Consider the following 24,779-nt stretch of genomic DNA (forward strand, 5'->3'; position numbering starts at 1 on the left):
AGGATTCTGAATAGAGTGCTCAACTTCTTCAAAATGATGTTTTTAGTCATCCAAGAGACCAGTCACAGTCTCAGTTGAAAGTTTCAACTGAAGAATGCACCATCAGTACAATACTGAAGTGCTAACCTGTATAATGTGATCAAGTATCTCTGGTGGGACTTCTTCTGGCATCTGATTTACCAAGACAAAAAACATTAAGAAATCATAAACATGGAAGTTTACAATGTTGCCACCATGTTACTAAGCTGAAGTACATGCTGGGGTATAACACCTATGCCATTACCTGCAGAACTATTTGCCATGTTTCCAGCCATGGAATATGGAGAACCCTGTGGATTCATCATCCCTGCCATACTGTTCATGCCTTGATTGTAAGGTGAGGCAGAACCCATCATACCTCCTTGATTCATAGTTGGATAAGTAGATTGCCTAAATGAGAGAAGGGAAATGATAGGGTTATGCACCACCTCTGGTTGATACACAAACATGGCATATTACGGAAGTTCAAAAATCATTACAAAGGACACAAGCTTTGACTTTGTGGTATAACAGCTGATGAGGAAATGTTTTATCTGTTTGTGGTGCTGTATGAAGGTGCAATTCAAATGCTCATGTAACTAGGTATCATTCCCAGGCTGAGATATCACAGTGCGCATGGCAAAGGTCAAGAGTCCAAGCACACTGCACCTCTTCACAACATCCTGAAATAATTCAAATAATTTTAAATTTGATGGGACAACTTGGACACCGCCTTTCACCTAAAGTTTAATGTTAGATTATGAGTGCAGGAGTAGGTTTCAGCTTCTCAGCCCATTCCCCCATTCAATTAGATCCTGATTGATTTGTTTCTTAATGCCTTTTAACCAGTGGGTGGTACAGCTAGAAGAGCTGCTCCCCCCAGCGCCAGAGACCTCTCAATCCTGACCTCTGGAGCTGTCTGTGTGGAGTTAGCATGTTCTTCCTGTGAGTGCATGGGTTTCCTCCTGGTGCTCTGGTTTCCTCCTGCATCCCAAAGACATGACATTGATAAATTAAATGGCCACTGTAAATTGCCCAGCATGTAAATTAGTGGAAGAATCTGAGGGGAGTTGATAAGAATGTGGGGATAAAAAAGGGGATTAATACAAGTGTAGTGTAAATGGATGGTTGATGGTCAGTGCAGACTCGTTGGGCTGAAAGACCCATTTCTGTGCTCTCTCTATGACTAATTCTATAATCCTTAATGCCCAAATGAACAAAATCAATCTACCAATTTTGAATTTTTCTACCAAGCCTTAACTAGTTCTGGAGTAGTAAAGAGACACTGGCCTTGGCTTTGTAGAGTTCCTCTAATCTTCATGGGAAATGCTGCCCAAAATTGGCCCAAAAGACACAGTTCTAATTTTTAAGGTTATGCTCCTTGTTCTGAACCCTCCCACTAGATTAGTTTAGCATTCTGCTATTTATAAGGATGCTACACAATGTAACAATCATCCAACCCTTGAGAAACAAAAAGTATCCATCAATTTCCTTCATAAACTTATTAGCATTGATATTCTAAATTTTAATATTTTTGAACATTTAGATCTCGTCTTATACTCTAAATGTGGGTTTAGTATATTTGACCTGTTAAGATGTTACTCATCTTTACGTGCCTCTCTTCTATTTCATCTCTCATTCATAATAGTGTTCAAACAGTAGTTACTATTTCACTGGAACATCAAATTTTTGAGTTATCTGATATAATTGAAAGTCACCGAGTCACAGAAGCTCTGGCAGAAATCTCATGTTATACAGAACTAAACTTTTTAAAATTGTCACTAACGTTACCAATTTTATAACAATAACCATGCGAATAAAAGGCAAGAAAAACAAATGTTTTTCTCATGAACATTAAAAAAATAGTTACATAGATGCACTGCTAAGTGTGACAATCCATCCATAGTAAAAGATACCAAGTCCAACAGCTGCTTTCCCCTTCTACTTTACCCATCCTCAGGAACAGCAGTATTTGGCTTAAAATCTAGCACTGTGCATTTCCGCCTGATACACCACACATCTCAGTGATTGGATGCTCAGCCTGCTTGAAGTTGTTTACTTGTTAGATTTAATTTCTACGAAATCACACTAATCAATTCCCAGTTCAACTTCAGTCCCAAACCTCCTCATTACCTTCAGTACAGAAATGGAGACTAATTAGACTTCATACAAATAGAGATAGCGAGCAAGCAGGCCCTGTGTTGGCAACCACAATACCTTCCACTCCAATGCTACATTCTTTTAACAAATTCCACCCAGATATCAAATTCTGAGATAGATACATTTACATGAACACTGTAAGAAATAGTTCAAGGATCTCCACTACAGACCCATGTTCCACCCCAATAATTTACTCCTGAGCACTTAACTCCCCAGTGTTAACTTTAATCAATTAACGTTCCAGTAATCTGCTCTCGGCCATTTTATAAAATGAGCCCAGATTACAATAGCACATCTCATTATAACATGCTCATAAAAATAAGAGGTCTAAAGTTCAAACTTTCCAAAATATTAATTCCCTTGAACCTCTTAGTTTGTGCTTTTCTCTGATTAATTTTAATCTTTCAGCTATTTGGTCACTGCTACACTTACCTACTCTGTACCGAATTAGCTGCTGCGTGCATTGCAGCAACTGTGTCCTGAGCCTTGCGGTTCATAGTTGGTGGCGGGCACATCCCTGAGGTCATTTGTGCTGATAGGTTTGCTGTGTTCTGGGTCATGTTGCCTCCATATGGCCGATTACCCATTGCGACGGGGCCTATTCTCCCTGGTGGCATCCCAGCATAGGGTGGTGCTGGACCCTGACCATGCATTTGGTTGCCAGCAGACATTGCATTCATGGTGCCTCCCAAGCTGTAGTTTGCACTGGACATTGCGTTATAGTTGGGTTGTCTGGGATAGCCTCCTGTTTAAAAGAAAATGTATAAAAAGTAAAGTGACTCAGTTCATGTTGGAATTAATTAGGTATCAGCTATAGAGAGAGAAATCAAATAACTGTTTCAGCCTAATGAGCTTTCATCAATGCTTTGCTTTTACCTGAGAAACTGGAGCCAACGTTAACCAGCACACTTAATAAGATCAGTGATTTTCTAAAAAGCCCACTTTCCTGCCTGATCCTATACCTCTTGATTCACTTAATTTTTTTTTAAAAATGAACACACATCTGAACAGTTTTGAACCCATGACCTTCTGGTTGAAAGTATGACACTTTGCCACTTGAATTATCCAGGTTCAATTAATCCTCTCAATGCAGATTTAAAGAACAAAATGTGGCTCAATCATTAGATATTAGAGCAGACAGAAAGAAGCCTTGATAACTGAAGAATGTGAATTAGCAGTCATCAAATAAATAACTACATTACACTGAACTGCAAACTACTGTCATCTTCTGAACTCTAACATATTCTCTTCTTAGCTGCAGCACACTTGATGCTTTAGAGTGAAATAAATACAGAATAATCTGCCCACAGCCTAAAAAGCTCATGAATTTGAGGAAGTGCAACAAGGCGAAGGAACATACAACAGATGAGAGGATATTGACTGGTTAGGAGGAACAATGGGACCTTGGGATATACATCCACAGATCCTTAAAAAGGTAGTAGGATAGGTCAAAGGAAAAGTTGAAAATGCAGATGGGGTGCTTTTTATTATCTGAGGCACAGAATATGAGAACAGAGAGGTTTGCTTTGGTACTGTGCATTGCTCTGGTGACTGCACTCAAGAGGGTGCAAGTGATATTTACAAGGATGTTGCTGGGAATGGTTGGAAAAGCTAGGATTGCTTTCTTTGGAAAAGAGAAGATTGAGGAGAGACTTAATTATATTACGAGGTCCAAGATATAGTAACCAGGAAGGACCCATTTGTCTTAAACAGAGCAGTGAAAAACTGGGGAGCAGAGATTTAAAAGAATTGACAAAAAGATTAGAGAGATGAGGAAAATATTTTTCACCCAGGTGGTAGGATCCAAAACTCATTGCTTGATTGATCATTGCTTGATCAAAACTCATTGTGGAAACCCTTACGAATTTAAAAAGGGTCATGACAGCATAGCTACAGAACTAGTGGCAAAGGTACAATTAGCCCAAGTAGCTCTTTCTCGACTGGTATGGACATGATGAGCCAAATGGTCTTGTGCTGTAAATTTTTGATGATTCTTCAAATGAAAATAGTAAACAATGGCATAATAACAAGAGAGGAAACTCCTTGAAGCACACCTGAATCCAAGTATGGAATTGCATATCAGTAAAACAGCAATGTCATTATATCGAATTCCAGTAGTTTTATCACTGCATGATGATTCACACAGCAAGTGTGCAGTTGTCCAGGTAAATATTTGTATCCACAGTTGAATCGGAACACATACTTCTTACACAAATGTAACATAAGAAATAGGAATATGCCATTTGGCCACTTATACTTGCTGTCATTGAATAACATGGCTCACTTTCTACCTCAGCACTACTTGCCTGCACAAACCCTATATCCATTGATCTTTGGATATTATGAGAATCAATCTTGAATATACTCAGTGACTGAGAATCTATAGCCCTCTTATTCACCAATCTCTACATGAAGAAATTCAATCCTGATTGGCCAACTTATTCTGGGACTGTGACCCCTGGCCCTTGACACCCATCAGGGGAACTTCTCCATCAAGCATTCTCAGCACATTTCACTGACATCAGCCCTTATTCTTCTAAATTCCAGAGTGTATAGGCTCAGTCAACTTAATCTCTCTTCATAGGACAAATCCCTCTCCCTAGGAATCAATCCAGTGAACCTTTATTGCATTCATTAGGTAGGGAGACCAGACTACACAATTTTCAGCTCTGGTCTCACCAAGGCCATATATAATCACACAAGATGTCTTCTCCTTCCAACATGCTGTTTGCCTTCCTAATTGCTTACTGTATCTGCACTGACTTTTAGTAACTCGTGCACAATGACACCGACGTTTCAATTTTTCACCGTACAAGATTTTTTTCTACCGAAGTGGATTATTTCCAAATTATATTCCACCTGCCATGTCTTGATCCATTCACTTGACCTCTCCACACTCTCTCCATGACTTCCTCACAACCCACAGTCACCAACCCTAGTATCATCTGCAAACCTGGATATTTTGCTCTTGTTCTGTCACCCAGATCAATAATGAAGATTATGCACAGCTGGGGTTCTAGCATCGATCCCAGTGTAATACATTAATCATAGCCTCCCAACCCAAAAATTACCCATTTACTGCTACCTTCTGTCCATTAACCAATCCTCAATCTATGCCAATGTTGAACACATGGGACTGCAGGTAATAATTTTGTTTAACAATCTCTTGTGGGGCACCCCACTGAAGGGACTTCTCATTGTCCAAACTCACGATACCCACTGGTTCCCCCTTTTCTATTCTTCTAGTTACAACTTAAAAACTAACAGATTTGTCAAACATAACTTCCCATTCATAAATCCATGTTCATTTTGCCCAATCCTACTTTCTAGGGGCCCTGTTACTAAATGCTTAATAACAGGTTCTGACACTTCTCCCTTGCAGTGGTATCAAGTTAGCTGGTCTGCAGTTCCTTGTTTTCTCTCCCCTTCCTTTACTAAAACACAGCAAGTTCATTTATCTGACTCTTCTTAACTGGCTTTCCCAAATAAAGGGCACTGCACAGGAAGAAGCCGGATCAAGGAAGGCACAGCAGTGAGGGAACAGCTGGACCTACATCTGGTTCGCCTGTGCATTTGCTTACCTGGTACATGCCAGATAACAAGCTTTTAATGTAGTGGAGTTAAATTTGCTGTTCTTCAATCCGAGTTAACCATTCTTGATTCTAGGGAATTTTGGAAGTTAACAGCCAATGCAGCCACTATCCTCATCATCATCCCTTTCAAAATCTTTGGATACACGTCATCAAATCTTGGCAATTTATTGCCTTTCCATCCCATTAATTTCTCCAATATACATTTCTTAAAAACAATGGCGATTTCATTCAGCTCCTCTAAACCTGTTGTTATTAGTTCCAGAAGAATGTGCATCTTCCTGTGGTTTTATTGCAAGCATGCTGACATCTTGGAAGACAAGCAGCTCATCAATTAAATGCCTTTCCTTCATCATGCAGTCCAGAGAGAATTGCATTAATTCACAATGCTAAAGTTTCAACTCTCTTGCATACAAATTTTTCACACAAAACATGAAACTCACCTTGAGGTCCATACTGAGCACTTTGAGGTCCATAATTTCCAGAGTTATTCTGCTGATATGGGCTCATTCCAGCATGCATCTGGCCTCCAGATGACTGACGTGGGGACAATGCTGACCCTGTTTGTGGGGAGTTGTATTGAGGCAGTTGGGGCGGTCTCTGCATGTAGCCTGTAGAGGGATAAAAGGGCAGAATTCTGTGAAAACAGAATATAGCTGATTGAGGGTTACATCTCACTGTGAAAGTAATTTATGAGGAGCACCTTACCACCATTTCTAATTGTCCACAAGACAGTGATATCAATTTCTTGAACCATTGCAGTCCACATGGCTAATAGCAAACCGATTGTACACAGGGTAAGGAGTTCCACTAATTGTACCCATTGATAAAGAAATAGTGATCTACTTCTAAGTCAGGACAATTTACAACTTGGGAGGAAAACCTACAGGCAGGTGCCATCCCATATACTTCCTGCCTTTGGCCTAAATAGTGAAAATCATGGGTTTAGGAGATGCTGTTGACATCATGACAAGTTGCAGTGGTATATTTTGTAGGTGGTCCATATTGTGTTTGGAGTGGGAGGAGGGATCATTGAATATTTAGGATAATGGATGGTGCCTAGCATTTCTAATGTTGTAGGTGCAGCATTAATCTGAGCATGTGCAGAACATTTCATTATATTCCTGTAGACTCAGAGGAATGACAGCAGCATAATCAGCCTCTCACCTTGCAGCTACCACATTTAACTAGTTGGTCCAATTAAGTTTCTGATCAATGGTAATCAACATGATGTTCAGAGGAGACTTGACAAGAGCAATACCATTGAATGCCACAGGAAGGTAGTTAGATGATCCCTTGCCATACGAAATAATTGTCTGATAATTGTATGGTACAATTGCTGCTTGTCATTTCTCAGTCCATGCCAGAATGTTGGCCAGATATTGATACATGTAAGCATGTTTCATTATATAAATGAATGGATAATGGAATTACAACCTGTGCTCTAAATACAATATTGCTACTGGGAAACAACTTGCTGTTTCAGGAACTTTATGACAAAGTTACAATGATAGCAAGAGAATACAATGGAGTTACCCAAAACACTTAACATTAAAATTTCAAACCATGCTCTGAATATTGTACAATCAGCACCACTCATTCCCACTCCAGATTTTTTGATAGGGAGAAGTTCATTGACGAGCAGTTGATGTATAAAGAAAGGTTGCACAAGTTGGTCCTTGAAGTTTAGAATGAGAAATGATCTTATTGAAACATACAAGATTCTGAAGGCAATTGGTACATTGGAAGTTGAGAGGATATTTCTCCCACTCAACATATCTAGAACAAGGAACAGTTTCAAACTAAGTGGTTGCCCATTTAAGATGGAGATGCAGAATTTCTTCTCTCAGAAGACTTGAATCTTAAGAAATCCTTCCACAGCTCTCGGGGATAGAATCACTAAATATATTCATGGTGGAACTTGATCAACATGCTAAGTACAAGGTTAAGGAACATGGAGAGAGTGCTGTTGAATCCAAGATTGGATCAAGCTTTGATCCTATTGGATAGTGGAACAGGATTAAGAGGCCAATTGGCCTACTCTTGCTCGTTTCTAATGCTCGTGTTAGCAAATGAAGATGTTTGTGCCGAGGATAATGCTCTAAGAGCTCTTGCGGGTTCATCCTAGGGCCGAACTAATCAGTTTCTAACAATCACACACATTTCCTTTGTGCCCATTTTGATTGCAGCTAGTGGAGAGATTTTCTCTCGATTCCCATAGAGTTCAATTTTGTTAAAGCTCCTTGATGCCACACTGTGAAATGATGTCAGGCATTAACAAACTGTTCCCAAGTCTGTGCCTTAACTGATACCATGAGACTTCATGTGGACAGAAGTCAGTGTCAAGAACTCCAGGAGATACTTCCTCCCACCTGATGCTTATCTGACTGACCTACTCAGTGAATAAAACAGTGTAATTGGCTGAGAAAGAGTCTGGGATATTGACTGAAAGGCAAGCTTCTGTGAGTACAACCATGTTGGCCTGTTTCCGGCATAATCTTTAGGGCATTCATCTAATTTAGTCACTAGACCCCAGATGTTGTAGTAGAATATCTGGAAAGTCAAATGAGCCAGGTGAATATCCTTGCTGTTACTAAATCCTGTGCCCAGGTCAACAGTGCATGGGCCAGCAAGTGTTTTTTTTACTCATTGTGACTGCACACAGTGGTATTAATCCAAACCATGCTTTATACAAGTTAGTATGAGTTAATCACGTTGTTGGGGGTCACACAGTCCAAACTAGGTAAGGCTATTTGTGAATCAGATTTTTTTTTTTAAAAAAACAATCCAGATACTTCATTGTTACCATACAATACAGAGTTCTACAGCACAGAAATGTGCTCTCTGGCCCAACTCATCCATTACTGTGATGCTGGGCTGATAATAGGCCCATATCCCTCTACTCCTTTCTTTTCCAAATGCCTAAAAATTTTTTAGACACCGTAATTGTATCTGCCTCTACCACTTCCTCTGACAGCTCATTCCATGTGACCACTATCCTCTGTGTGAAAAATGTGCCCCTCAAATCTCCTTTAACTTTCTCTCCTCTCACTTTAAACCTATGCCCACCAGTTTTAGACTACCCCACCTAGGAAAAAGACTGATTACCTTCCCTATCTGTTCACCTCAATTTTATAAACCTCTACAAGGTCACTCCTCAACGTCTTATGTTCCAGTGAGAATAAACCCAGCCTATCCACTCTCTTTTTACAAGGAAAGCCTTCCATTCCAGGCAACATCCTGGCGAATCTCTTCTACACCTTTTCTAATGCTAACACAACCTTCCTGTAGTGTGGCCTGACCAATGTTTTGTACAGCTACAATATGACATCCCAACTCTTGTACTCAATGCCTCACCCTATGAAGGCAAGCATGCCATAATCCTTCTTCACAACCTTATCCACCTGTGTCGAAGTTTAAAAAAAAAGATTACTTGGTTGATTAATTTAAATTCCCCACTGATATGATGGCATTTGCTAGCAAGTCCTAATTGCTAGCTCGGGTTGCAGATTACTAGTCTGGCAATTTAACTGCCATGCACTGTTCACCCCCCATATCACTCCACACAGTTTTGGACTTGATCCATATACAAACAAGTCTCACACCGGACAGACTGCTGGTTCAGTGCCTGGTGCATACTTAGCTGACTGGTCTCAGTAGTTCAGGCAAGGACCAAAACACTTTTGAAAGGAAGAGTAAATAGTTGAGACAATACAGAGAATAAAAGTCAGTAGAATGAAGTTTTGGATTACACCAAGGAGCAACCAGAGACTCAGTAAACTATTCTGCAAGCGTATGTGCAGCAGTGATTGGAATTCTTACAACCAGCAAGTACCAGAGAGTGACTGCAGCTAAAACTGCTCTACAGCACAACCATCCAACTTGAGTGGAAAGAATTAGTGAGAAAATGAAAATCCTTTCAACCCTAATACTTGTTTGTAAACTATTTCCTTGCAATATCCAAGATGATAGTTTTGGCACATTCTAGCATGTACATTTACCCATATTAATGACTCTCTCATTTTCAGTGAATGAATTGGCTTTGAACTCACCTCGGTCCTGCCCCATAGCAGATGGATTCATGGTGGGGTGAAGAATTCCATCAGATTGTCCACTTGAAGGGCGGGGTGGCATCTGATTACCTGGCATGTAAAGAATTTACAAATTACTTGTTAAACAAAGTAACAAGAGGTATTGCAACAACGTGTGGTGAGTGCAGAACTGGAATACTGGGAGAGAAGGTTGGGAAGAATTTGAACCAAGAGCCAGCAATATGCACATACACACACATACCTGGTACAGCCGCTGGGGACAATGGCCCTGACCTGGACTGTGTTACACTAGCTGGCGATCCTACAGGTGAAGGTGATGGGCCACGAAGTCCAGGCAGATGTGGGGAAGTATGAGGGGAGAATGGTGACTGTGCAGGGTTACTCTGCTCTCCTTGACTGCTGGAGATTCCAGACGTACTCACACCTGGACTCAGCGCCCCTTCTGTCCCAGTTGGCAAATCATCGATGGAACCTGACAGATCCTAAAAACCCAAAAGCACAATTAGTTCACTTACATTTGCATCAGATTTTCCTCAAATAATCATGATCTACTAGTATTAACATGGTGATAGTCTAGCTTACTTTTCACACAATTATACATAATGGTGGAATTTTTATTACACAAAATGATTACAAGCAATAATCTGAATTTAACATCTTTACTGCATCTCTTTCAATCCAAGTTCCTTCTCTAAACACATCTCCAATCATCAGCCTAACTGGTAGAAAACTTCTGATGCTCAATTTCCACAGCTGCCCTAATACCAAAATCATTGATACTATTAGCATCATTCCACATTCACTGGCTGAGAAAATATTACAGCAACATCACTGAGACAGGGCCACAATTTGTTTGACATGAGCAGCACCAAAATAATTCAACAGATTAAGGCAGGCAAGAAGTAAATCACATAAATTGTAATGACTTAAATAACAAAGTCATTCTTTAATTTAAAAAAAACCAATGCATTTGTTTTGGGGAGCTGTTGTTGCACTGCAAATACTAAAACAGTTTTCAAGTTAGCATTCTGAGGAGTGGGGTGTGACAAGGGATATGAAAGTTTTTTTGGGGGGGGTTAGGGAGTAAAGGAAGGGCAGCTTGTACTGATCGATGAAAGGGATGGCGATGAAAGGGATGGGTAGAAAAGTAGTGGGAACTAGGTAAGGAAGGAAGCAGCATTAGGAATAATACGTTTAAAACATCACTCCTCAGCAGAATAGCTGCTCAGCATCCCAGAATCTTTGAGGAAGTGTTACTTATTGCAAAACCTTTAAAACCCACCTCTGGGGAAATATTGAAGTTAAGCTTTTACTTAAAATTACAAGTCAAAAGTTGGGGTGGGGTTGACAGGAGAATGAGTAGTTATAAATAATCCTGCCACATTTTAAGTATAGCCCTGGCTGGCACAGCCAGTCAGTCTGGGATTACCATCCTCTCAGGCATAATGACATCATCACATCACATTTAAATTACTGGAACTACTTTTTTCTTGGTCTTTGAAAATGTCTTCAAAGCATTTGACAACAATTGAATAATTAGCTATCAGCTGGAGATGGGACAAGAGCCAGAGTTAAATCTCCTGTGTAGAAGTCATACTACAATTACCTGTCAAAGACCTTGCATTGTTGTAACCAAATTTAATTGTCTTTTACAATTTTTTTAAATTAATATGTGAAAGCCCTTACATTTTCACAACCCACTCACATTACTAAACATAATTTGGACTGTAAACTTAATGTAGAAGATTTCTTAATGCACCAACTCCCATCACCTGTAGTCTCCCCAAAAGTCAATCAATCGCACTTCTACACCCAGCTCGCTACTGAGCTTAAAATCACAAACTCATAGGAAGGGTTCCTGCACTAAAATTGTCCCCATCATCTTCAAATCATTATGTGAAGCCATAACTGAGGAACAATATAGGCAGGCCTTCAATTGGCAAACTGCATCTCAGCAGCAGATTAAAATCAGCTATTATAATGATGCAAGGAAGCTGCATCATTTTTCCACTACAGGGCACACACTCATTTCTAGTCACATGATTACTCCCTACCCACAGACCCCACTAAACAAGCAGAGACAATAATCCTGAACAATCAAAGACCATTAGGCTACAGGAATTAACCTGGTCTGTTTTACACTACACTGACTGCTTTTTGACCATGTTACAAAATGGTGGTTAAACAAGAGAAAATGGCAGCTGCAAAAGCATGTCCTGTACGGAATGCTAAGGCAATCTAGCTAAACCTTGGGACAAAAAACTACCAAAGTGAACCAATAGAGGTAACAGTGCACTATTTGTTAAAATTTAAACTATTTGCTTCTCCTTAGATCAACAGCATGGATACAGATATACATATTCACAAACACAACTAGTTTATAAGCATTCTAGGATTAATACTGCAATCTCATCCCAAGAACACCACTGCCCTGCGGTGTTATACAAAACTGCTTTCATTATAATCAACAGATTTAATATTTTAGTTTTCATTTAATACAAATGTTGATTTCACTCATTCAGAATTTACAATGGTAAAGGTACCACATTGAAATTGAGGAGACAGAAAACACCCAGGATAATTATGCTGATACCAGCAGGAAATTGCAGCAAGGGAATCTATTACTGACAAGATTTCACACACACATTCCACTAACCACAATGTCATACAACTTGACAAAAGAAGCCACACCAAGTAAACAATTCCCATGCTTCCACATTAGTGTAATGGCCAATAGAAACTGCTGTCGCATCCTGATCCCACATTGTTGACCTGGAGCGAGCGTGACAGTTTCAGAGAGCCTCTCACTAAAAAATGATTGCTCTCCCATCCTAATAATGCTTATTTCTCAGTCAACATTTACATTTGTAAACAATAACAGTGTGAGTGGATTGGTTTGTCTCGCACACTTTCCATGTGCTTTCGATTTATTGCCCATCTGCCATTACCATCAAAATACTGGAAGCTATCCAAGTATTTCACACTGAATCTCACACTCCTGGCTGGCTCCCTAACAAAAGCCTTGAGCTTTCTTTTGAAATCCTGCCCAGTTTTATTTCAGGCTCTGACCTGATGAATGAGAGTTGAATACTCCAAGGAGTTTATTTATTCATTCATTTTTTTTTCAGGATACTGCTGCCGCTGGCTGGGCCAGCGTTTATTGCCCATTAGAAAGCCCTTCTTGGTAGTGGAGGTTATGGGTTTCAAAGATGCTGTCAGAACATCTTTGGCAAGTAAACTGCAGGAAATTTTGTTGATAGTGCACATTGCAGCCATAGTGTGGCAGTCATAGAGGAAAATTAATGTTAAAGATAACGGATGTGTTGCCAATCAAACAGGCCGATTTGTCCTGCATGCGATCAAATTTAACCATTGTTAGAGCTGCATTCATCTTGGCAAGATGGAATATTGCATCAAATTCCCAATGTATGAATTTTAGATAGTGGAAAGGCTTTGAGCTGCCGAATGAGTCACTCAGCACAGGATATTTAGCTGTGTGTGCTGAATGTGTTAAGGTGGTGCCGCTATGCGCTCATTGCCACTTCCTACACATTTGACCACACTTGCCATTGCCCCTTATCGCAGGAGTACACAATGGTGCCCTCTGCCACACACACACCAATTAATACAATAATTATGCTTTCTACACTCTACCTCTAAATAATGCTCCCTTTACCTGGATTAATCAAACATTAATACCCTGACTCCCACCCAAATTTTCTACTACTGAAACCCCAAGACTAGGTTTTTGACTTGCTGAATATTTCCAGCATTTGATATCCAGCATTTGCACTTTTTTCTTTTTATATGAATAGTAGTTAACAAAAAACAATTCACCTAGTCCTGGATTTGTGAAGTGTTGCCTGGACTTAACAGTGCAAAGAATGAGATAAAATTAAGGAAGACAAAACAATAATTAAATCCATTTTCAAAAGGAACAAGTCATTTTAGATGATGCATTTTTAATATTTTAATAATGTGTCATTATTCCAAGCTCTCTCTCTTGCACTTTTAAGCTGAACAAACAGTGAAAGAGTAAGGGCCAGTATTCTGATTCTAAATGGATGCCACAAGCTGCCTGCTTAATCAATGACCATCAGAAATCCAGACAGAATACATTATCTTTTCTTCACAAACTCCATGAGGTGGCGATGGCCAATGCTTACAAAATGAGACAAATGCAATTTGAAAGGTAAATAAAAATATACCAGGAAGCCAGGGTGTCAGCCCATCCGTTGCTGCTTATTTCCTCTACTTCTCAATTTGTTGCCATTTCATCTATTTCTGATCAATGCCAAACTCCTCCCACCCTCCACAGCCTCACACCACCATCCACCCCCATAAAATGTCACAAGGTAGTAGTACTGACTTTTCAGTGAAGGAAGTTCAGTCAAACTAGCTGCAATCTCCCAAATCTCACTTCCTGAAAAAGGCAAATCATAGAATGCAGCTGCAGATTGATGATGCATTTAAATTCAAAGCTCTCATTTAATCTTTATGGCTTGTGTAGCAATAGCAACAATTCTCATGTTATGAACATTATAAAGCAAGTAGAACATTGAAGCAGTAGGGGATTTTGATGGAAGTATAAACTCTGAAGGTACTACATCTAACAATCTTATTAAATGGTATAGGCTCCTACTCACAATGTTTCTATGAAGATGGATCCTTGTCAGCTATCTAGTTACTGTCAGAGTTCCTGATTATTGTATTTAGGTGCAGAAGTGCAATCATGGTCTGTGGAGCTCAACGGTGATGCCAGTTTACCTTATCAATATTCTCAAAGAACTAATTTAATAAGCCTTAGAGAACTATTCTCTTCAAAGAAAACTAGAAACATGAAGGATGCAAGACAGCAATAAAAATTCTTCCAGTAAATCATCTACTTACCCATCCAATAATGAACACTAACAAACCAAAGCTCAAAGCCCCTCCAAGAGGGAACAGTCTAGTGTCTCGTATTCAAACTGGAACCTTGTGACTCAGGTAAAGGTCAATCAATGAGCAATGCTTATGACGGAGAAGGCAGGTGTGGGGTAGAGGAAACAAGAGATTAATTTTATTCTTGCAAATAAATGTTCAGCCTGAATACATTAGGCACCTGATGACAGGGAAATGCAAACGTCTGGGGTAATCTGGGCGATTTAATAGGATTATGGTCTGTACTTATTTAGTTTAACTCAAGAAAATGGCAACAAACAACTGTTTCTGCCCCCACTCCAATTACAATTGTGACTGTTCACTCTGTCCCCAAGGCACAAGTGGCTCAAGAATAATAACAAAATACACTTCTTCCTAAGAACAATGGGAATATTTCTGAGACAAACAAATCACTCACTCCACAGGATTCTGCCTATCTGGAACTCATGAATGGAGCAAAATGAAGCCACTTTTCCGTATTTAAACAATGTGCAGCAGAATTATTTAACTGTCAATTATATACCCACCTTGACCATAACAAATGAGTAGGATATTTACATTGAAATAACTTTAACCCTTAAATACTTGACTCCTGCTCCACTAATTTTCTGCATTTGGTGCAACAGCCTGAGCCAGCTACTATATCTACATGACATCGGGCAGTACCAGTAAACAAATTACACAGTAGCTTAAGTCTCAGAAATGGGTTTGGACATTTAAATTTTAAAAAAATCAATATGCACATAGAAAAAAACTATCCAAGTGGACCAAAAGATTGTGGGAAATAGAGGCCAGCATGCCTCTCCCAGGGTCTGCACAACACAAACAAAAAATGTATCCAATATATTACTTCAGACCTACTAAGAGCCTTAGTACTATCAGATTCAATCGAGGAGGAATCTCATTGACCAACAAGGGTATTTCATGTCTTAGTGTCTATATGTGAAAACAAGTACATGCTTCCTTTTCCATTCTGAGACATGCAGAAGTGTATATCAAACATGTTAGATTTTATTTCTAAAAGTAAAAGATATAGGCTTAAGAAAAATCACAAAACATTCGCAAAATACAACTGCAGGTATATTTCAAACAGCTGTTTACAGTGGCTGTCACTAGACATCAGAACTTTCCATGTTCAACCTAACTGCAAAAAAAATGAGCACAGGTTGACAGTCCAGTAATGAGGATATTGTACTGTCAGAGGTGCAACCTTCTCGATGGAATGTTAAAACAAGAATCCCTCTGCTCTTTTTGATAGATATAAAATAAATTCAAGGGCATTCACTGGTAACATCTGGGTGAAATTGAGCTATAGCTACAGACAGTCTTATGACCAGGAGTTGATTCTCAGTAAATGGGTGGTTAACATTTTAACCAATAATTAAGAGTAATAATGCAATAATGCAAAGTAATACTGAAAAGGTACCTAATTGCAGGCAATATCCAATTCAGCTGCTATAAACACCAAGAGCTCCATTTCTATTTACTAACATTAAAAATAAGGAGGATTAGATTATCAAAGACGAGAATGCATTTTTGACCGTTTAAGAGCTGTCACATCAGAACTATTATCAATTAGACAATGAATAGCCTCAAACTACTAATCACCTACATTCAATATTAAACACGTAAACAAATAGCACTTGGTAAACACTTCAGAAAATATGTTTCTGACAACAAGACTACAAGTTCAAATCCAACTTCTGCAAGTCTTTTTATATTCCTTTATACAAAGCAAACTTTTCCTGTCACTTTAAAGATGCACAGGCCCTGATCTTTGTTCCTGTACATCTTTTAGAATGTTATGGAACAAAAAGCCAACATTAACCGCGAGAGCAAAAGCCATCATAAACCAGCTCAGTTTCCCTGCTGGCTTGACCTCAAGGCCAGGCAGCAAAGTATAAATCCACACTCAAAACCACCAGGCCACAAAGGAACTACAAAGAATATTGGGCTCCATCCTCAAGTCTAGTTCCTACTTTCAATCCCAACAAAAGCTGCTTTTCAAAATGGTTTGCCCAAGCTGTTGTATGAAAATATGAATTAGGAAAGGGAATAGAGCACTCATTCTCATGAGCCTGCTCTACCATTTAATAAGATCATGCTGATCTGACTAGGACCTACATTCTGCATTCTCACAGTAACACTTCTCCCTTGGTTATCACAAACCCATATGCCACTGGCTTATAGTTACTCAAAGACTCTACTTCTACCTCCCTTTTGAAAAAAAATTCCAAAGACTCAAAGCCCTCAGAGAAGAATTTTTGCCTCATTAGAAAAGGACAACAACTTATTTTCAAACAATGACCCCTAGTTCCAGATGCTCCCATAAGAGGTAACATCCACCATGTCCTGAACCCTCAAGAACTTCATTAGTTCAATCAAGTCACTCCTCACCCTTTTAAACCCCAGGGAATACAAGCCTAGCATCTCCAGTCTATCTTTATCAGATAACCAGCCCATTCCAGGCATCATCTAGTAAATCTTTTCTGAACTGCTCCCAAAGCATTAACATACTTAAACAGGTATGACCAACATTGCACACAGTACTCTAGATACAGTCTCACCATTGCCCTATATAACTGAAGCACAAGCTCCTTTATTTTGTATTCCTCTACCAATTAGCAACAACATTGTTAGCTTTCTTAATTATTTGCTGTACCTGCACTAGAAGTCATAGAACTGTACAACACAGAAAGAGGCCCTTTTGGCCCAAATCAACCATGTGATGCCTATCTATGCTAATCCCATTTGCCTGCGTTTGACCCATATCCTTCTACTCCTTTCTTATTCAAATACCTGCCCAAATACCTTTCAAACATTGCAACTGTACCTGCCTTTGCCACCTCAGATGGAATTTAACTCAGACGAGTGTGAAGTGATGCATTTTGGGAAGTTAAACCAGGGCAGGACTTACACAGTAAATGACAGGGCCCTGGGGCATTTTGTAGAACAGAGAAACAGAGGGTACAAGTACACAGTTTTCTGAAAGTGGCAACACAGGTAGACAAAGTGGTGAATAAGCAACATGGCATACTTGCCTTCATCAGACAGAGCAGTGAGCACAAGAAGTGGGACATATTACAGCATATAGGACATTGATGAGATCACACCTGGAATATTGTGTGTTGTACTTGTCACCATACTATAGGAAGGTTCACAAGGATGTTGCCAGCACTGGAAGGCTTAAATTGTGGAGAGAACAGGTAGGCTGGGCTGTTTTCCCAAGAGTGAAGGAGGCTGACAGGTGGCCTTAGAGGTTTATAAAATCATGAGGGGCACAGTTAAGGTGGATGGTCAGTCCTTTTTCCCCGGGGAGGAGGAGTCTAAAACTAGAGGCATAGTCTTAAGGTGAGAGGAAAGATTTAAAGCATACCCGAGGGGCTGTCAGAAGGAGGTAGAGTCAGGTATTACACCATTTAAAAAGACATTGGACAGGTTCATGGATAGGAAAGTTTAACTTTGAGGGATATAGCCAAATGTAGGCAAATGTGTCCAAATCAAAGGCACCTTGATCAGTATGGATGGGTTGGGCCAAAGGGCCCATTTCCTTGCTGTTAAACTGTACAACCTCCTCTGGCAGCTCATTCCATATAACCATTCTGTGTGGAAAAACTTACCCTTCAGATCTCCTTTAAAATTTTCCCCTCTCACCTTAAACCTAGGCCCTCTAGTTTTAGATTCCCCTATCCTAGGAAAAAGACTATCTACCCTATCTGTGCCCCTCAATCTTCTAAACTTCCACAAGGTCACCCCTCAGCCTCCAACATTTCTGTGAGAACACAGCCTATCCAATCTTTCCTTGCAACTAAAGCACTCTGATCCAGTTAACATCCTGGTGAATCTCCTCTGTACTTTCTAATGCTACTGCATCTGTACTGTAGAGTACAACATAACATCTTAACTGTTATACTCAATGCTTTGGCCCATGAAGGCAATAATGCCAATGCCTTCTTCGCTACCTTATCCACCTTTGTCGCCATTTTCAGGGAACTATGAACTTGAACCCCAAGGTGTCTCTGGACATCAGCACTCCTAAGTCACTGCCTTTTACTGTATACATCCTGCCAGTATTTCATGTCCCAAAATGCATTACCTCACACTACCCTGGTTAAATTCCACCTGCCACTGCTCTGCCCAGCTTTAGAGCTGATCTATATCCCTGTATCCATAGGCAATCCTCTTTGCTATCTCCACCAATTTTCACAGATTTACTAATCAGACCACCTACATTCTCATATAAGTCATTGCAGTACACCACCAGTTAGACCTCCAGTCAGAAAAAAAACACCTTCCATCCTCACCCCGTCTCCTATCACCAAGCCAATTTTGGATCCAGTTTGCCAACATACCTCAGATTCCATGTGCTCTAACCTTCCCTACTGTGTGGGACCTTGTCAAAAGGATACCCAGATCTCTCACCACCCTCACCCATTCGCTAAATTAAAACCTTTGCTACCTTCCCAATTACCATTTCCACTGCAACACAAGTCCCATCCCAGTTCAGGCAAAACCCATTTCCCTCGATGCAGCTCTTTACTATCCCCATACTGCTCGTGAAAATTATCAGCTCTTTGACACACAAACCCTTTCACCACATATTCATTCTTTTGATCATCCAGCCTTGAATGGATACAACATTGGTTTGCCAGAATATTTATAGGTCTCAAAAGGTTATGGATGTTGGAGTCAAATGGAGCTTTCAACACAGGTTGATAGAGTTCTGCTGCTTAAAGGAATCAAGGGATACAGCAAAGCTGCATTGATGGACAATTAGACACAAATCAGCTACTGTATGTTTTAATTTAATAGGGGAACCGGCTCAATAGACTCCTCTGCTTTCATAGTAAACTCTTGCAACTAAGCAACCATTCCGAGCTCGCATCTATACTGTCTCCCTTTGACATCACCCATTCATAGTACACTTCTACATGTGCCAAAAAGACCCAGCTTTACAAATCAACCTTGACCTGTCTAACATTAACTAGTAACTAAACCAAAATTTTCAGCAACTTAAATTAATTTTAAAGTATGCAGCTTCTGCCAAAGTCCTGACAAATCAAACACTACAACCTTCATACCATCTCTAATCCAAACACACAAACAACATTGAAATTGGAAATGAAAGGAACACTGTCCAGTCAGAAACAGAAGTTAAAGACAGAAACAATGTAAACTCTCCCCATCCCCCACCTTTGTTCCCCAATTCTTCCATTAAAGCCTGGCTATTCATCCACATATGTAGGGTTTGTATTTATATTCTAAAACTTGTGTCCCCACATTGGGTCAGGTCAGGCCCTACTACGTTATGCAAGCCAATGACTTACGTGGCATTTCGATGATAAAATTCTTGTGCAAACAATATGCAGTAACCATGCAAGATTTATGTACTGCTTTCAGAATGCTGTTCAGAGTGGCCAAACATGCACGTTGTCAATCAATCCAAACTGTGTTGGTCAGCAAGCAAACAGCAGTGGGACGAAATAAATCGGAGGTACAAGTAACTGGAAAAATGGGGCAAAAGTGGGTGCAATTATGCAAAACAATCTTTCCAAAGTTGCTCAACCCAAGATATTTTTGCTTTTGAGGCTGTATCACAAGTATAAATTTTGAAAACATTCTCCAATATTCAACTAAGCAACTAATAGCCTTAGAAAATGAAAACCAACAAGACGCCAAGTATAAAGAGAATAGTTTTGGTTCAAAACCAATTTTCTCATAGATCACAGAAAAGGCTTGCTTCAACTCCTGTGGAGATTTGAAAACTCACCAGTATGAATGATGAAATACACTACTTGTTTAAATGCAGAGTTACCTTTAGCAATATTACTGAAAATCAGAGCAAGTAAATTTCCATCAACTTTGCAGGCTAGCTTGCAAAATCCATACGAACAAATCACAGTAGTGCATGTTCGCATTGTTATCTTGATTTATCTGTTCTAACGCAAATCAAAAGTTGATGCATCTTATTAACTGAATTTGCTGAACAAAAACTGGAAAATATACTCTCCCTAACACAAAAAAGTTAGAGCCCTATTCATGTTCCATTCCCAGAATCTGTCCTAACTTGTAAGGAAGCCTGGATTACACCACATACAACAGATATATACAGAGCAACACTCCCTCCACTGGCAGTTCTTATCAATGATAGTTAACACCCAATCAACCATATATCCACATTTTTAATTTGACTCCCAAATTAACTTTCATGCCCAGAAAATCCTGCCCTCTGCTTTTTACAATGCTTTGAAATGAGGAGAGGCATCAGAAGCCAGAGCTGCAGCTTCATCTGCAATCGAGCTAAGTTGTGCTGATGGTTCACCAACAGATCCACGGAGGATCACCAGCAAGCTGCAGAAGGTGGGGCAGCATATTTCCAACTTCTAGTTGGACATTTGACCTCCAGTGCAGGCATGGAAATCAGGAATGACCTTACGAGTGCAATGCATCTAGATGGTAGTTCCCCACGCTTCCACTGGCTAATCACCTACAAAACCCAGCCCAATTGCAAACCTGGCATTCTGCTCTCCCTCCTGGTATCAAAGCACTGGTGAGGTACCTAATTTCTCACTCCACTCCTGGAGTCAAAGGTTAGTTCTGGATCATCCCAAGCTAAAGGTCCAGTTGCACTTCATACCTGGCCCCTCAGCCTTACCCCAGCCACCATTTAACCTGGATGAAAGTGTTTTTCCTCTTTACTTAGTATTAATAATTTACATTAGATATACACTTTCAAATGAACTGTTTTACTATTTTGTTTTAAATGCAGTAATTGTTTAAATCTATTTTAAGTGTTTTCGCACGTCTTTGATAGTACAAAAGAGTCAAAAGGGCCTTTGACAGAATGAGCTTCATAGGGCAATTAGTCCATGGGATGGCCTTGAGTTCCATCGCTTGAGGCCTAGTCATCATCTCCAAACCTCTCTGCTCTAAGGGATGGGCAGAGCAGTGAAGCCACAAGTACATTTGAAACTGTGATGGCAGAACCTTAGTGCAGCTGTAGGAATAGTGAGTGCTGGGAGACGACTGAAGGCATGGGCTGGGACAAGCATAATCCAGTTGTTTGCACATTTAATCATTAGCAAGCAGAGTGGAGGTGAAGGTGCAACATCCCCACAAAGGCTTTGTCGCATCATACGAATCTCTGTAGAGGGATTTCATAAAATATACACAACTGAAACAAGACAAATCAGCCAACCAGGCAGTACCAGCACTCAACCTCCAGGAGTATCATTCAATCCTTCCTCATCTAACACCATCACCTTAATGATTTCTTTTCACTGCCTTAAATGCCGAATTACAGAATGGTTACAGCATGGACAGGTACCTTATTGCCCACCTAGTCCGTGCCAGCTGTATGCAAGAGCAATCTCTGCCCCGTTCATTCTGAATGTCTTCAAATTAATTTTAAATACCTCCACCTGATTCTCTCATAACCTTCTCTAGGAGATGAGATACAAGGTGAACACAATGTATCCAGGACAGATAAGAGTGAAGAGGCAAAATTATTAATATTGCAGTGCTGCTGATAGAGAATGCCCTGGAATAACTAAAGGCAGAATCAATTTAGTTAAGAAACAATAAATGTGATTACACTACAGGAGCTATTCTATTAGCCGCCGATTAGTGGGAGGAACGTTGAGGGGCAAATTCATAGGCACACCAGAGTGGGTTTACATTTGCTACCTTCCAATCTGTACGAGCCATCCTGGAATCTGTGGAACTTGGGAAAACGACAAGTGGTGCATCCACCATCTCCAAGCTTCATCAGCACTTGGCGATTTGTTGGCTCTCAGTCCCATCAATGCCTTCATTTTTTTGATGACTAATGCTACTTTCTTTGAGCTTTACATTTACTCTAGACTCTTCATCCTCCACAAGTTTTAGCCTTTTTAATCTTCTGAGAAAACATATCAAATATTTGTTAATTTCTCTGTCACTTCTTTACTGCCAAAAATAATTTTTCCTGCCTCAGCCTGTAAGGGATCAACATTAACCTACTCCTCTTTCTTTTTGCATAACTATAGAAACTCTTAAAATCTGTTTGTGAATCTTGCTAGTCTACCCTCATCTGCTGTTGTCCCTTTCTTCATCAATGTCCTGGCCCTCCTTTGCAGAATTCTGACATTTTCCCAATCCTTAGGCCTAATGCTCTTCACGGCCACGTGAAGCACCTTTGACTTGACATTATTTTCAACATTTCCTGATAGCCACAGCTGGACCACTTACAGTTAATTTCTTTTGACTTATAAAGAATATATATTATTTGTAAACAATGCATTCATACTTTAAAAGTTAGCCATTGCTGATTCACTTTCATACCTTTTAATGCAGCTTCCCGGTCTATTGTAGCTAACACACATCTCCAGAGTTTGCTTCATTCAGATTTAAACCCTGGTGTCAGATTTAATTAAATCACTAAATCTTCCCATAAAATTCTATATTATAATCACTGCTCCGAAAGATATCTTAACTACCTGATCAATTAACCCTTTCACATCACACAATTCTCAATCTAAAATAGCTTCTCTTGCTGGTTACTCAACATACTAACTTGAAGACCATCTCACACACTCCAGAAATTCATCCTCCTCACTGTTATTGCTAATTTGGTTTGCGCAAGATCTACATGTAGATTGAAGTATTTATGATTATCATATTACCCATGTTACATGCTCCTCTAATTTGCCTTACATGACCACTGTTTGGAGATCAATATACTTTTCCATTTGCATGCACTCTCCGTTTCTAACGGATTCCTATTTTACAGTATTGCACCCTCATTGCCCCTTTCTCTTATAAATTCAAAGCCTTACCTACAGCCCTCATGATTCAATTTGAGAGGACACTGGTCCCACACAGACTCAAGTGAAGATTATCCCAGTGGAACAGCTCCTTCTTTCTCCATTATTGATACAGCATCCCATAAAACCCGTATCTTGCCCACCAATCTCCAAGCCACACATTTGATTCCCTCATTTTATGCATTCTTTGCCAATTAGCCTCCAATTTAAATAGTAATCCAGATTATCGTCTTTGTCAGCATAATTTTTTTGTAAAATTGAACCCTAGCTGCTCATACTCCTTCAACAGAACCTTGGTCTTTGTCCTATCTATGTCATTGTTTTTCACAATTGGTTCTCTTTCACTCCAAGGTCCTCTACAACTATGAGGAGATGCCCTTAATCCTGGCACCAGGCAGACAAGAACAACCCCTCACCCCCCCCCCCCCCCCCATCAACTATACTGTCCTCTGTTACTGTTACATTTCTCTCCACTCAAATGGCCCCCCTGTACCATGCTGCCGTGTTCAATTTTCTCATCCACCCTGTATTTTCTGCTGTCTTCTATACAGGCTGCAAGAAGCTTGTATCCGTGGAACATGTCCAAGGGTTGAACTATACAAAACACTTAGCACTAGTTAGGCACAACTAGAATACTGTATTCAATTCTGCTTTCCTAATTTTAGGTATACTGCAAAGTCAGAGAGGATGCAGAAAGATTTACTAGAATGGTTTCAGGAACAAAGAACTTCATGTACAAGGACAGAATGAAGTAGGGATTGTTCTTAGTAGAGCAAAGTTGAAAGGAGATTTGATGGAGCTCAATAAGATCACAATTTGTGTGATAGAGTTGTACGAGACAATGGCAGTTTTCTTCACATCTTCTTGTACATCTTGCCCAAATTTTTTTTTAAGTCTATGCCCTGGGCCCTTGAACTATTGCTTGTCTATCTACCAATAATGAGGTAGATTGTAAGCTTGCAAATAACACCCAAATTGGTGGTATAGTGAAGGTGGTTGTCTAAGGTTACAATAGGATCTTGATCATCTAGAGAAACAGACAAAGGAACAACTGATGGAATTTCACTCTGACACATACTAAACAATGCAGTTTGGGAAGTTAAATCAGGCCTGAACATACAGCATGAATGGCAGAACCCTGGGAAGTGTTACTGAAGAGTGAGACCTTGAGATACAAGTCCATAGTTCCCTGAAAGTGATGACACAGACAAAGGTGAAAAGGGCGCATGGCATGT

General features: G+C 39.9%; 1 protein-coding gene across 1 annotated transcript in view; it reads right to left on the bottom strand.

Annotated features, from left to right (window-relative positions):
• LOC127581681 (AT-rich interactive domain-containing protein 1A-like) overlaps window positions 1-24,779 on the bottom strand; it is a 101,384-nt gene that overhangs the window by 30,203 nt on the left and 46,402 nt on the right. The window contains exons 5-9 of the mRNA XM_052036295.1: window positions 10,062-10,302; window positions 9,821-9,910; window positions 6,212-6,379; window positions 2,611-2,923; window positions 284-429 (exon numbers count right to left, since the gene is read on the bottom strand). Coding sequence (XP_051892255.1) covers window positions 284-429; window positions 2,611-2,923; window positions 6,212-6,379; window positions 9,821-9,910; window positions 10,062-10,302 — 958 coding nt within the window. The remainder of the gene's footprint in view (window positions 1-283; window positions 430-2,610; window positions 2,924-6,211; window positions 6,380-9,820; window positions 9,911-10,061; window positions 10,303-24,779) is intronic.

Source organism: Pristis pectinata, chromosome 22 (genome assembly GCF_009764475.1).
Source record: "Pristis pectinata isolate sPriPec2 chromosome 22, sPriPec2.1.pri, whole genome shotgun sequence".
Taxonomy (NCBI): Eukaryota; Metazoa; Chordata; class Chondrichthyes; order Rhinopristiformes; family Pristidae; genus Pristis; species Pristis pectinata.